The 15801-nt window shown below is 32.8% G+C and overlaps 1 protein-coding gene across 2 annotated transcripts; it reads left to right on the plus strand.

Annotated features, from left to right (window-relative positions):
• The first annotated feature begins 1534 nt into the window (after window positions 1–1534).
• Window positions 1535–5225, plus strand: LOC109812347 (Calcium-binding EF-hand family protein). Of its 2 annotated transcripts, none has more exons than XM_020376294.3 (5): window positions 1535–1669; window positions 2592–2826; window positions 3272–3474; window positions 4002–4176; window positions 4803–5225. In XM_020376294.3, the coding sequence occupies exons 2-5, from the start codon at window positions 2628–2630 to the stop codon at window positions 4913–4915; spliced, it is 690 nt and encodes a 229-aa protein (XP_020231883.1). In that variant the 5' UTR covers window positions 1535–1669; window positions 2592–2627; the 3' UTR covers window positions 4916–5225. The 2 variants fall into 2 exon arrangements, with proteins under 2 accessions (XP_020231883.1, XP_020231881.1); XM_020376292.3 differs by having other exon boundaries at window positions 1584–1872.
• Window positions 5226–15801: the final 10576 nt, after the last annotated feature.

Here is a 15801-nt window from a genome sequence, read left to right on the forward strand (position 1 = left end):
CATAAAAGTGAACAAACTATGCAAAAGACTTCACATAACACAGATTTGACAAGCAAACATTTAATGCAAGATCAAATGCATTAAATGAAAGATCTATATGGCCATAAACAAACTACTATCTATGCCAACGAGAAGCTCCGCTCCAAAGTACACAATGGGCAAATTAATCACGAGGTTATAAATATCAAGACTTAACAAGAAAAGAAGAGAAGTGAAGCAACGAGCAATAAGCAAAAGCGAACGTTAAATCTCTTCCTGTACAATCTTGTATATCTGTGTAGATCTAAAATAACTTATCTTAGTGAGTGTTTAAACTATCCTATCCTTTTTGTAAGAGTAACATACACACTCAAACACACATCTTTGTAAAACTAAGGTTGCATACCTTAGCGAGTGTAGAAACTATCCTATCCTCTCTGTGAGAGTTATACACACACTCAAACCATCTATCTACTATAAAGCCTAAAGAGGCTAGTTGAAAGAATACTTGGAGAACCAGGAGTGGTTGATAATACTCGAGGAACCAGAAGTGATTTAAGAATACTAGCGCTGACGAGTGAAATTGGCGAACCAGGAATGGTTGATAATACTTGGAGAATCAGAAGTGGTTTAAGAATACTAGGATTGACGAGTGCAGTTGACGAACCAGAAGTGGCTGATAATACTTGTAATCCGTTGTGATTAGTGAAACCCTTCGGTTGAAGGAGACTGGACGTAGCTCAAGTCGAGCGAACCAATATAAAACTCTTTGCACTTCTTATCTATTCTTCAGACACAATTTTTGTTTAGCTTATATATCATACTGAAAATTTCGTCCACTGCTAAATCTTTTTTACTGCAACTATCCTCAAACGAAAAATACACTTATTTAACCTATTATTTTAAGAGACACTTTCCTTGTGCAGGCGATCAACTTTCAAACGCAAAATATTTGTTGAGCCAACTTTGCACACTTTTTAAGTGATCAAAATAATATTTTTAGACGAAAAATAGTCTCTGCCAAAATAATTTTCAAAATTCCTTCGTTCACATACACATTCAACCCCCATTCAACCCCCCTTCTGTATGATTTTTGCTAACTTCACAATATCTTAATCTAATAATAGAAACCTTTTTTAATCATTGAAGGAAAACTTGAATTTAAAACAAACACTTGTGTTGAAAAAGCACTCTAAGTTTTGGGCCAAACCAAAATTCTGACTTACCAAGAACTTTTCATCCCGTTGTGCTGTCTTTCTTGACTTTTATGGTTGAAAGTGACACCTTTATTATAATCTATATCAAACGATCCATACAAGAATTATGTCATTTTGTGTTACTTTCTAAATGTTATCTTATTTTTATTTTAATTTATTTTTTTTGAAGTTCCCCTTAAACTAAAGTATCATAAATTTTTAAACTATTTTTTTTCCTTCTTTTTGTATAACGCTTAGTACAAGATAAAGGTAGTAGTAAAATAAAATTAATATACTCATACTCATTAGTCATTACATCAAAGACAATAGGTATAAAGTGTTTGGATCCCTCATATTTAATAATGTGAAGATATATACTAATATAATTGAAAAATTTAGAAAATGATGCGCTAAGATCGAGAATACGTGGTGGGAGCAGCAGAAACATAGGCTATGCCCAGAATGAGTTAACAAAACTCACTTTCCTAAGTTTGGTATTCTTTCTATATTCATTCAACCTTCTGCTTCTTCTCTTCTCTTCTTTCTCTTCATGCATCTTTCTTCTACGCATCACCCAGAAACCACTTCTTCTTCTTCTTCCTTGAGTTCTTGGATCTGCACTGTTTCTCTTGATCCCCTTCTCTTTCACTTCAAGGAGCTTGGAAGCTCCTGCTCCTTTTCTCTCTCTGCTCATAGGGTACGCTTTGTATTTTCATGTCTTTCTTTCTTCATTTGATTTTAAGATGCTTTCTTTCCTTTCTTTATTTGTTATTTATTTGTTTCGATTCTAGTTAATATTACTTTAAATGTTTGTTATTCACAATTCATGTTGCTTCTCCCTTACACGCTCTTCCTTTTTGCAAGCTTTCAAATTCATTGATTTCGTTTATTTGAATGTAATTCAGATGTAGGTAGGTTAAATCTATTAATTTAAAAAAAAAAAAAAACCAGTTTAGTCTCTATCAAGTATATATTCTTGAAAGAATCGACTGTAATAACATGCCCATGACCGATTCTCTCTCTGTATTTAACCATTTGGGTTTTAGGGCATGTTATCCTAACACAATCGGATGAAACTGATTTTCTCCTCACATGCCCCATTTGTTTCTCTTTAATTTTTTTTCAAAGAAAAAGATATTTTTCATTTGTTATACTACAATTTTCATGTTGACCAAAGATACTTGATTATGAAGGGCTTAGAAACTTGTTAAAAATTCGTTACACCACAATTTGGGACACTTTAAATTGACACTTATGATAGATCCTAAGCAATGATATACTTAAAGGATCAAGAAAAGGGTCTAACTATTATTATCATTTGTGACTAAGAAAAATACATAATCATGTATATTAAGAGATAGTGAGTGAGAATTCATTTTTACATTGTTGTTCATTTTTTTCACTCTTACATGACAGTTACTAGCGGCACCATTTCTGGCTTATTGATCGGCAATGGGAGGTGCACTGGGAAAGGATGATTCACCCAAAAAGGGTTGGATGCCAGAAACCAAGGTTGAGGCTAAAATGGTTGAAGCAATGCAGCGGAGGGAATCTCAAGGAAGTTCTGTGAAATCATTCAACACTATAATATTGAAATTCCCAAAGATTGATGAGAGCCTTAGAAAATGCAAAGCCATATTTGAGCAGTTTGGTAGGTTCCACTTCAAATATATGGTTTTGTTAAATTGGTATATAGATTTGATACATTCCAACAAAAGCCTTCAAATGCTGTAAATGAAAAATATGGCCCTGAGAAAGTAGATACCACAGATGCCATTTCAAAGTAAAAGTAAGCAGTAACTGTCTTCTTGGAATCATTCTTATTTTTCCTATGTCATGAAAAGCTTCAGCTAATCCTTTAAATACTTAAATGTTTATTGAAATTCAATTAGATTTTAGTATACACTGCAACTGACAAATATTGCTTACTTTTGTGGTCGTAACGTAACTACCATTGATTGAGCTCATTCATAGGCTTTAGCTGAACAGCAAAGATTTCTAACACAACATTGTTGTCACCATTGCATGCCCACTCAAATTGATATTTATAATTATTATAATGGCTAAGAGTTTTGTGTTTATGACTTTTCTTATAGATGAGGATTCTAATGGGGCAATAGACCCGGAGGAGTTGAAAAAGTGTTTCAGTAAGCTGGAAATTTCTTTTACCGAGGAGGAGATAAATGATCTTTTTGAAGCATGTGATATTAATGATGATATGGGGATGAAATTCAATGAGTTTATTGTACTTCTTTGCCTTGTCTACCTTCTGAAGGATGACCCTGCAGCTCTTCACGCTGTATCCTGGCCCACATCTGTGCCATATTAGTTTCATTACCATATGAGGCTATTTATGCAATATAAGGGGAGATTCTTGAACAATTCAATTTTGAAAGATAAACTAGTAACCTGCTCTTATGTGCTCTTAACCTCTGATTGATATTTAAATTAGTTGGGGTCATTATACATTTAACTATTGAGAATTGAATGTAGATTCCTCTTGTCTTTTTGAAGCTTTATGCATCCAATCATTTATTTAATCAGGAGATGTTTGGACTTAATGAACAATTCAGTTCTATATGTTCATTGATATATTTTTGTTATGGACATGATTTTCTAATTCATGCATTTCTTAAGGACAACCTAAATATTTGTCATGGTTTCCTTCATCTTTGCTTTGATAACAATAAGCCTTGAATATTCATGCATTTCTTAAGGACAACCTAAATATTTGTCATGGTTTCCTTCATCTTTGCTTTGATAACAATAAGCCTTGAATTTCCATGTTTCGCTACCTCTTCAAATAGTTTTCAATGACTTCCCTAGAAATCACGAATTGGGATGCCAAATCTGGAGGCCACATTTGAGACTTTGGTTGATACATTTGTATTCTTAGACAAAAACAAGGATGGATATGTCAGCAAAAATGAGATGGTTCAAGCTATAAATGAAACTACATCAGGGGAGCGTTCTTCTGGAAGAATAGCCATGAAAAGATTTGGTCAGTTGTCTCTCCTTCTTCCTTTATGTGGAAATAACATGCATATAAACTCAAGCTTGCTTAGTGTAAATAACATGTATATTAACTCAAATGGGCTTTCAAGCTTGCTTAAACACAGGCACGCACATGTAGTCATGTTAACACAGGGTGCGTTAGATATTAATAATATGATTTAACATTCTTTCACAAGAAAAGTGAGTGCCTTCAAATTGATCAAAAACAAAGAACGCCAATTGCGTTAAGTCTTCAGGCTAGATCATAACATACTTCTTGGAAACATTAGGAGAAGGGAAGATTTAAGAAACTCAGGTCATTGTAGGTATCTTGTATTCCTTCTACTGCAGTGGTTGTCTATTTATCAGTTATATTCCTGTTTCTAGTCGGTAGTATTGCATGAAATAAAGAACTGTTTTAAAATGTCAGGTGTATTTGTTGGATCTTAGTTTTTTAATTTACTTACTTTAATAATGAAAAAAACTACCATTGTGCTTCAACTCATTCTAAAACTTCATTCCAAGGCAAGACTTCCATACAGTAACAACTAAAGCAATCTTATCTTTCTTTTTCCTTCCCAAGTAGTATTTATATACTAATAAGTATTTTGTTTTATTTGCAAAATTCTGCAGAAGAAATGGATTGGGATAAAAATGGAATGGTGAACTTCAAGGAGTTTCTTTTTGCTTTTACACGCTGGGTTGGAATTGATGACATTGAGGATGAGGAAAATGCAGAGGCCTAAATCATGTCATCTATGTATCTGACTGCCTCTTCAGCCCAAGCAAAACAGGCTTTTCTGGTTTTCACTTGCAATAAAGGCCAAGTTGCTACACGTTGTGAAGTTCACTATGTAAATAGTAAGTGTAGAACTAAGTGCCATATTGAAAAATATTCAAATTTACGTTGTTAAATGCTACCATAGTGATTGTATTGGTTGCTCCTTTCTCTTTCTTGTTTAGTTCTCATTTCTGCCATGTAATGTGAGGCCGCAATTCTCTTTCTCTTTCTCGCTTATTATAAATAGCAGGTGCTAGTACATCAATTCTATGATATCCATGGATGTATTAAATCTATACCTGTATACCTCTATATACAGGGGATAAATCGGTTTATAATTGCTTTGTCTTTTTTATTTTCAGATGATTTTATCTTTAAATAATAAAAAAATGTTGAAAATTACTTTATTCTAATCACTCAAATAAGTTAATAACCTGTAACCTCTCCGATCCTCAAATTATTAATCACCAATTTTATTATTTAACCTCAATTTGTATATTTTATTTTTAAATTTTTTAAAATAAAGTAGAAGTACAAAGTGACTTGATCTCACCGATTAATAATATGACTAACATTTTTTTTAGGATTTATGTTGGAAAAAATTCATGTTTCATATCGTCTAGAGATGCAACAAACAAGAAGTTTATAAGTTGGAGGTAAATTTCACTTTACAAATGAATTTTATAGAGTTTCCAACAACAATAACATTCTAGTGTTAGTGGTAACAATAATAACACCCTGTCTTGATTTGAAGATAATATGCAACTAATAGAAATTAGAAATGCAACTATATTCTACTGCAAATGTGGAATAACTTTCATACAACCAATGCAAACCTATGAAAATCTAAAAACATAACATAGGAAAAATGTAGAACATTGAGAAAGTAAAATATCCAGGATAAGGAAGAGTAATCCAAAAGCCAAGTTGGTCTGCACTTTGTTTCTAAATCTAAAATAGGGATGTTAACGGTACACTTTATAAAACTACTTTTCTAATTGTTTCTTTATTATTAGTTAAGATTTATTGAAAGTCACAAAAATTTTTGAGTTATGCCTTTCATTTAATAAGTCTCTTTTGATTTAGTAATAAAATCAATTAAAAATTTTAATTTTCAATCCAAAATAGAGAATATTAGCAAAAAAAAAAGTATTAGAGTAAGTGTGACTAGTATTTATCTTCTCAAAATACCTCAATATCCCTTTTGTAGTGTATATAATCCTCATCATCCTACATTTTTATAAGATATTTCTTTCATTTTTTGTTGTTGAATGTTAATTTCCTTACACTTTTTCATCTCCTTGATTTTTCTTTTGTCTAATATTGCCCATCAGTAACATTTTTCATATTAAACTCGTCATTTTTTAACCTATCCTTGTACTTGAAAAATAGGATTGAATATGTATATTATTTTGAAATGACTACTTCAATGTCTAAATATTAAAGATATAGACTTAATAATTAAGGTTAACTTGGTAATTCAGACAACAAATATCTAAATAATGAACAACTCATTCTAACTAGAAAATAAGATAAAAAATTATACAAACAATAGATGAGGAAATAAAATAATGTTACAATACACTTCTTCAACAAGTGAATGAATATCAATCATTCTTAGCTTAGTAGTGAGATCTTGAAATCATTTTTTGAGAAATCCTTCATAGTTAGTACATTTGTTATTTGAAGTCATCAAGGAGCATGTGCAATAGTTACAAGGACGCTATCTAATTTTTTTTTGTTGATAAAATGCTATGCTATTACTCTATTACTATGTTTCATTGTCATGCTAAAGCAAATTATGGGAAATTCTAATGACAAACTTATTGTAACGAAGTAGTTACATAGGAGCATTCACCTAATTAAGAGCTCGTTAAGTATGATCTTCATCTATAACAATTCACAAATTCCTTAAGTCATAGCTCTAAACTTTGTCTTTGCACTTAACCTTGTAACCATGTTTTGTGTGCTCGTCCATGTTACCAAGTTATCACCAATGAACATACAATATCCTAAGGTGGAACTTCTATCAACAATTTCCCCAACACAATTTGCATTTGTATACATCTTAGTAATAGCTTGCCCTATCTTAAGAAACAATCTAATCATTGGACTACTCTTTTATCATGGATTTGCATAAATTTTGTCAAGTCGTGTTGGTGAAATAAGTAAACTTCTCTATAACTCTTTTACATTGAGCTTTGTTTATTGTTGGACTTTTTTTTCATTCCCAATAAAATGATTATGTTCTTTTTCTATAGGTATTCTAGCAACTTTGCATCACAACTAGCATATTTCATTAAGAAGACTAGAGACATATTTCCATTGAGATGAGATGACACCTTTTTGGGTAAGCAACCTTAATTACAAGGAACTATTTTAGCTTCCAATATCTTTCATCTTAAATTGTTTTTGAATTCAAACCCTTAATTTAATTATTACAAATGTTCATAAGACAAAATATAATTTTGTTGAGGTTATGTGTGATTACTAACATATTTGATTAAGTGCTTCACAAAGGTATGAAATTATTAGCACCTAAAATTAGCTAAATGAGTTTTTAAGAAAAAAAATGAGAATTAGTTGGAAGTAAGGTGTTCTTGTTGAGAAATAGGTACAAGAAATCTTCAAATGATGATCCTTCTTGACTTCTTGGTCCTCGACTTGGTAGTCCTCGGTCTCTGAAGATCAGGTGATTTATACCTATAAAAGAGACTCTGATGTCAAAGTTAGCAAGTACTCGAAGCTATCAAGTATATATTTTTTTGTACCGCATGATGATGTAGACATATTTATATATAAAGAAAAGTTATCATTGATGTTTTGCTTATTAAGTGTATTCAATAACTTTTATTGCTTTGTAACGACCGAATGTTATGACGCATTTATCAAGGTCGAGTTATGCCCAATTTCTCCTACAAGTCACGATGTTGGATGTCGGGTACACACAATATTTCCAAGCAATTAGTACTTGGGAGTCAATATGTTACTGACCCCGAGATGTCTCCAATACACAAGCCCCTCAAGTCTTTGACAAATGGGAGAAGAATTTATTTCAAAAGTTGTTGCCTTTCAAATATTCTTGCACTTTTTGTAAAGACATCAAGTGTAATGACGGTGTGTTAAAAATCCTAGGAAAGTTCTAGAGGCTCTAGATAGGCGTGTAACATCTCCTAGAATGCGAAGGGTCATGCCTCTTTGAACCATTGATCTTGAAAAGATCCAATGGTTTTGGGAGATACAAAGCTTCGTGTCTCGGGGTGCATTTTGCCTATAAATAGGTTCATTTTACTTCATTATAACTTTACCTACAACCTCTGACTCCCAAACACACCAAGTACCTAAGTCCTTCATCCTTCAAAAAATCAAGTACTTACACCATGTACACCTTCTTCCCTTCCTTTATGAGTTCTAGTGATAGTATTGAGTCTCCATTATTCAGTGGTATGGAGGTTAATGTCATTTCTAGTTCTTCTCCCTTTAGTTTTTCATCTTTTGAGACCTCTAGTGCCCTGATAACCTCTTTTAAGGTAAAGTTTCTCTTAATTGTCGGGGTACCCATTAACATTGATGGGGATGAAGACGAGAATCAGGAGGGATCTCCCAACATTGAAAATTCAAACCTCATGTTAGCTCCAAACACTTGAGTGGGTTTTGTTATGAAAACGCATGAGTACTCAACTTGGGTTTTAGATAAAGTGTTTGATTACCCTTCCAAATTTATAAACCAATCTTTACTCATTTACTTTCTTCAACACATCAACATTGTGGAGATTGGTAAGGGGGATTTAATAGAGGTTCAAAGGTCCCTAGCCAAAGACCAAGTATGTTGGAAGGGGATGACGATGAAGCCTACTTCTTCTTTATGTACAAGTGCTTCTTCAAACCTTTGAGAGTTCGGCTTCCTTTCAACAATTTTACCATCGAAATGTTGTTAGATCTCAACATTACTCCTTTATAACTTCATCCCAATAGTTGGACATACTTGCTTCGATTGTTTATTCGACTATCAATAAGTATATTTAATGTTAAGTTGAATTGATTAACTTGTTTGGGCTTTCATTTATCAATAGTCAAATTGAATGAAATGATATATTGGGATCAACTATCTTGAGGGTTAGTCAAAATAAGGTCATTTGTCTAGCAAATGAGTAAAATGGCTTTAAGATTATGTTAAATTCAGCTAACAAAAATCTTAGGGATTATTTCATTAAATATGTTAAGATAATATTTCCCATTGTAATGCCCTCAAAATACACATAAGTAATTATTTAATAATTAATATGTAATTAATTATCCAATGATTTCTATTAAGAATTCAGAGATTTATAATTCTTGAAAGAAAAAATTTGTCTTGAAATATTAGTTGGAACTTGCACTTGGAAAGTCTAAATGATTGCCAAAGATATTTAAAAACAATACTACAATTTATTTTAGACTTGGATACTTAAGAATTAAAACAATTTCAACAATTTGTGGATAAAATTTGAACTTATTTTAGTAAATAAATTAAATTAGAAAGGATAATGTCGTGAAATAAATACTCGATAATTTGAGAGTTATATAAAATAATATTTTGAGCAAAGAAATAAGCTTATAATGTTACTTCACATTTTTTTTTTGGAATTATTAACTTATATTATTGTTTTTAACCGTTCATAATAATTGTTTGTAAATATTATTATTATAGTCTTAAAATAAAAGACATTGAGTGAAAATTTAAATATTAATTCAATGCTTGAATAAACGAATAGTTTTTCAGAGTTAAGGATTCTTTTTTTTTTCAACGAAACACATAATATACCGATGTTTTAAAATATAAATATGTTAAAAATATTATTCTAAGGTTATAGGATTTTTTTTTAGAATTTTATGATTTCTCTCTACTTAGCTCATTGTCCTTACGAGTAACTCTGAGAGCAAAACTGATTATTAAAATATTTTAAACATTTTAAGAAAATTATGAGAACTCTTTAAGCCAAGTGAGTTAACTAAACCTATGGATTAACTTAAGTAACTTGGTTAAGCTTATGAATGAACTTAAGAGAATAGAAACATGAGTAAAATTAATAATAAGTAGCTGAAAACTAAGTTGATTTTTACGTGTTAAACTAACTTAGAATTTAGAGAAATAAGACCTAATTAAGCACCTAATTACATACCACTTCCCACTACATTAGTGCAAAAGTAACCTACCACACCATACTATTAAAATTTGTTGTTCTGCACTAATTAAATTTAATAAATAGAGTAATGATTTTTTATAAATATAACTAAGATTTTTTAAATCGATATTATCAGTAATTGATTTGGTATATATCTACCAAATTAGTTAATCTTTTAACTAATTTGATATGTTGCACTCGTTAATTCGGTCATAATGTAACCAATTTAATATACAACATATCAAATTGGTTAAACATTTAATTGATTTAATTTGTAATATATTAAATATTGATGATAACTAATCTAGTATATAGTTGGGTCCACACATTCTCAATCAACCACAACACAAAATTGCATTCTTGAGACATTTTGTGAGCTCCACTACTACTCCACCTTTGTGCATGCCTTCATCATCGTGAGCACCATTGAGAAGGCCCACATGGAGGCTGTGTTAGTGGAGTCATCGACGTTGTGTGAAGTAGAAATAAATACATAAAAAGGGGTTGAATGTATGTGTGAGTGTATTTTTAAAGTTTTTGAAATAAACAATTATAAGTTAATAAAAAGTTGTTCTTTTGAAAGTTTGAGGGCTAAAAGATAGAATAAAACACTTTGTATTTTTATATTGGTTCATTTTGAAGTTAGCAAAAATACACACAGAAGGGAGGTTGAATGTGTGTATTCGGATTCGAAGGAATTTTATGAAAACGTTTTTGCAAGAGTGCTATTGGCAATTTTAATTAGAATCTTCGTCTAGTGACTTTTGTTTTAACAAAACTGATTTTTAACGTAGAAGATGAAGTAAATTGGTTTTCAGTCTGGAAAACATTATCGTCTAGTAAAATAGTTTCAACAAGATCAAATAAGTTTTCGTCCAAAGTTTTGTTGAAAAACGAAGTAAACCAGGTGCAAAGTATGTAATGCTAGAAAGTAAAGAGAATGCAAAGACAGTTATACTGGTTCACTCAATATGAGCTACGTCCAGTTTCATTCCGTAGAAGGGTTCCACTAATCACAAAGGATTACAAGAATTTTCAGTCACTTCTGACTCGTAAACTAGACGCTAGTATTCTTAACCACTTCTGGTTCTACAAGTACTCTCGACCACTCCTGGCCCGTCGGCTTCATTCACCAACGCTAGTATTCTCAACCACTTCTGGTTCACAAATATTCTTTCTACCAGCCTCTTCAGGCTCTACAACATTTGTAGGTTTTCAGTGTGTGTATTACTCTCACAGAGAGGATTGGATAGTTTCTACACTCGATAAGGTGCGTAACCTTAGTTTTTTTGAGATAGGTGTCTAAGTGTTTGGTTACTCTCGTAGAGAGGATGAACTATTGGCAACACTCACTAAGATAAGCTATCTTAGTTTTTCCACAGATACACAGGAATTTCTTTGAGAAGGAAAGGATAGTATATGCTCTTGATTTTCTTTTTCGTATTGCACGTTTTTCTTAGCTTCTCTATCTCTCTCTCTTCTTCTTCTTTGCCTCGATACTTATACACCTTCTGATAAATCTGCCCGTTGCTTTTAATTTAAATTTTTCCGTTATAGCGTAGGCTTGTGTTCATTGCAGATGGAGGCTTCATTCATATTTATGCAGATCTTCTCATTTAATGCATTCGATCATGCATTAAATGCTTGCTTGTATTTGTGGAGCTTTTTTGTGTAGTTGATTTCTTAGATATCTGACTCCAATCATGATCTATGTATATTTGTACTTTTCTCATCAGTTTAGCCGCTGCGATGCTGTCTTTTTCTGAAAAGTAGGTGTCCTTTCTCTGACACACTCGGCTTTGACTTGTGAATGCATGATTTCCCAATTTTTATTTATGATGATGTCCTTTTTTGTTTCTTGTATAATTCCTTTCAATGTGATTAGTCAACTTCAGACGTGCTTTAGCATTCTCGACATCGTCTGGTTACAAAATACTACGTCTGATCTTGATGACCCTTTTCGTCTGAGTGTAGAAGTGATAACTTCATCTTTTATATTGGTTCTTTCTGATGGTCACATCATGTTGATGCCTTGGCCAATTTTCGTTTGATGCCTCAAGCTTGATAGATTTTGTATTTGATTTGAGCTTGAATTAACCTTAGCCTTGATGCTGGTCTTTCTATCGTCTGATATTTTGTCTCGCCAGATTATGCTTGAACATATTCAACTGTTTGAACTTTTCGTTATCCGACTGAAACACTAATACCCATGTTAGTAATAACAATATGTATTATATTTGTCATATTCAAAACCTTGGTGGGAATTGCTAATGTGCTTCGTTTGACTTAACAATCTCTTTTTTTTTTATGATGACAAATATAATCTATCTAGTTCATATCAGATACAGAGCATAATATAATATCATGTAATGTAGGGGATACTATAATCATTCCGTTTCCTAAAGTTCCTCCCCTTAAGTTAATGCTCTCCCCCTTACTACGTGATTGGTTTAGTTTGATAGATTTCTTTTATTCTTTTTCTCCCCCTTTGTAATCATCAAAAAGAAATAGAGGGTGAGTATGACATTCTAGTGATCATCTATCAATTCCATTCCTAGCCTATCTCTCAACCAAACATATCTATCTTCTTGAAGGGGTTTGGTGAAGATATCAACAAGTTGTTCTTCAGTCTTAACATAAATCAGCTCAAATGTTCCTTTTTTCACATGATCTCTAATGAAATGAAGCTTAATCTCTATATGCTTAGTCCTAGAATGCAAAACAGGATTTTTTGAAATGTTAATAGCAGCAATGTTATCGCAGAGTATAGGGATACTACTTTCGTAAATGTCGTAGTCTTCTAGTTGATGTTTGATCTATAGTAGCTGCGTGAGACATTGTCCTGCGGCAACATACTCAACTTTACAAGTGGATAGGACAATCGTGCTTTGCCTCTTGCTAGTCCATGAAACTAAGCAACGACCAAGAAAATGGCACCCTCCGCTAGTGCTCTTTCTCTCCCATTTGTCGCCTGCATAATTTGCACCACAATATCCTAGAAGAGAAAAGTTCTGGCTTTTATAAAAGTTGATGCCTAGGTTAGGTGTTCCTTTTAGATATCTTAAAATTCTTTTAACTGCTTGCAAGTGTACCTCCTTAGGTCGTACTTGGAACCTGGCACAAACGCAGACGTTGAACATGATGTCAAGTCTTGACGTTGTTAGGTACAAAAGAGAACCAATTCCTCGGTACATTGTGCTATCAACATTTGGTGATTCTTCGTCTAGACCAAGAGTTGTTGAAGGATGTATTGGTGTCTTCATTGGTTTCGCATTTTCCATTTTAAAATTTTGTAGCAGTTCTTTGGTGTATTTTGTTTGATGAATTTTAACACCTTCGTTTGACTGGACGATTTGAAGTCCTAAGAAGAACTTCAGTTCTCCCATCATGCTCATTTCAAATTCATCCTACATAAGCTTGGAAAATTCTTGGCAAAGATTTTCATTAGTGGCACCAAAAATTATGTCATCAACATAGATTTGGACTATTATGAAATCATCCTTGATTATTTTTCTAAATAGGGTGTTGTCAATCTTGCCTCGTACAAAGTTACTATTTATTAGAAAGGAACTTAGTTTTTCATACCACGCACGTGGTGCCTGTTTTAATCCATATAAGGCTTTATTTAGTTTGAAAACATAAGATGATAGTAATTCATTTTCAAAACCAGGGGGTTGACATACATAAACTTCTTATGAAGTTGTTCCGTTTAAAAATGCACTTTTAACATCCATCTGATATAGTTTCATACTAGTACATGCAGCAAAAGCAAGTAAAATTTGAATGGCTTCTATACGAGCAATAGGTGCAAAAGTTTCAGTAAAGTCTATACCTTCCTATTGAGAGTACCCTTTTACAACTAACCTTGCTTTGTTTCTTACCACGTTTCCTGATTCGTCCAGTTTGTTTATGTATACCCATTTTGTTCTTATGATTGTTTTGTCCTTATTAGAACAAGTTTCCAAACATCATTCTTATGAAATTGACTCAATTCCTCTTACATGGCCTGAACCCAGCTTTTGTCTGATAATGCTTCATCCGTGGTTCTTGGCTCTGTCTGAGATAGAAGAGAAATTTGTGCTTGCGTTTTGAACGAGCTTCTAGTTCTTACAGCATCCTTTGCCTCTCCAATGATTTTCTCTTACGAATGATGAGCCTTCATCTTCCAGTTGCGATTGATTGGCTCTCTATCCTCTCTTTCATCTTATTGAGTTGTTGTTCCTTCAGACTCAGGCTTTTTTTACTGATCATTATTTACCTGCATGTTCTCAAAAAAATTTCCTAGCTATGATATTTCTTTATCAAGCTTGTGTTCATCAAATTTAACGTGAATGGCTTCTTCAACAATTTTAGTTCTATTGTTGAACACTCTATAGGCTCTTGACCTCTCAGAGTATCCAAGTAGGATACCTTCATTTGTTTTTGAGTCAAATTTTCCTAAATTATCTTTGGTATTCAGGATAAAACATTTACATCCAAACGAATGAAAATATGATATGTTGGGCGTTCTCCCTTTCCATAATTCATAAGGAGTCTTTTTCAGTAAGGGCCTAATATATATCCTATTTTGAATATAACAGGACGTATTAACTACTTCTGCCCAGAAATGTTTAGGGGTGGAAAAATCGTTTAGTAGGGTTCTTGCCATTTCTTGTAAAGAGCAATTTTTTCGTTCTACAACTCCATTTTGTTGTGGAGTTCTAGGTGTTGAAAAATTGTGTATTATTCCATTTTCTTCACAAAATTCTTGAAACTATTCATTTTCAAATCCCCCCCATGATCACTTCTGATAGATGCAATTGATATTCCTTTTTCATTTTGAACTCTTTTACAGAATACATGGAATACCCTAAAAGACTCATCCTTGTGAGTTATGAATAGTACCCATGTCCATCTAGTGTAATCATCCACAATGACCAATCCATAACTTTTACCACTCATAGATGTTGTTCTAGTGGGACCAAATAGATCTATGTGGAGCAGTTCAAGAGGTCGTGAGGTGGAAACATGATTTGTGCTTTGAAATGAACTTTTAACTTGTTTCCCCTTTTGACATGCTTCACATACACCGTTCGTCTGATGCACAAGATTTGGTAGTCCTCTTACGAGGTTATATTTTTTCAATTTTGAGATTAATCTCTGACTTGCATGACCAAGTTTCTTGTGCCAGATCCACCGATTTTCATATGAAACTAAGCAATCAACATTATGATTTTCTAGTTCATTAAGCATTATTTTGTACAAGTTGTTGCATCTGTTAGCCGTGAATAATATGGATGAATCAGGTTGACTAACAATACACTTATCTTTGTTGAAGGATATTTCATAACCGCTATCGCACAATTGACTTATGCTTAGTAGATTATGCGTTAATCCTTTAACATACAAAACATTATCAATGGAAATAGAGGAGTTTATACCTATTTTACCTATTCCCATGATATACCCTTTCTGTCCTCCTCCAAATGTGACTTGCCCTCCTTTCTTGGACTTGAGGTCTAGGAACATAGACCTTTCACCCGTCATGTGTCGCGATCAGCCACTGTCCAGGTACCATGATTAGGCACTCTTTATTTTTGTTGAACAAATCAACAGTAGGCACCATTTCAGTTTTTGGTACCCAAATGGATTTGGGTCCATGAGTGTTAGTACTAGAGGTTTTGGAATCCCTCTTCTTATGCATGTG

The sequence above is a fragment of the Cajanus cajan genome, chromosome 5 (genome assembly GCF_000230855.2).
Source record: "Cajanus cajan strain Asha chromosome 5, NIPB_CcT2T_4, whole genome shotgun sequence".
NCBI lineage: Eukaryota > Viridiplantae > Streptophyta > Magnoliopsida > Fabales > Fabaceae > Cajanus > Cajanus cajan.

Excerpts from the sequence above, each read along its gene's own strand:
- LOC109812347 (XM_020376294.3), top strand. The coding sequence starts at position 2,628 with ATGGGAGGTGCACTGGGAAAGGATGATTCACCCAAAAAGGGTTGGATG. Across the intron at positions 3,475-4,001 it reads ACCCTGCAGCTCTTCACGCT|AAATCACGAATTGGGATGCC; the intron begins GTATCCTGGCCC and ends TGACTTCCCTAG. Across the intron at positions 4,177-4,802 it reads AATAGCCATGAAAAGATTTG|AAGAAATGGATTGGGATAAA; the intron begins GTCAGTTGTCTC and ends AAAATTCTGCAG.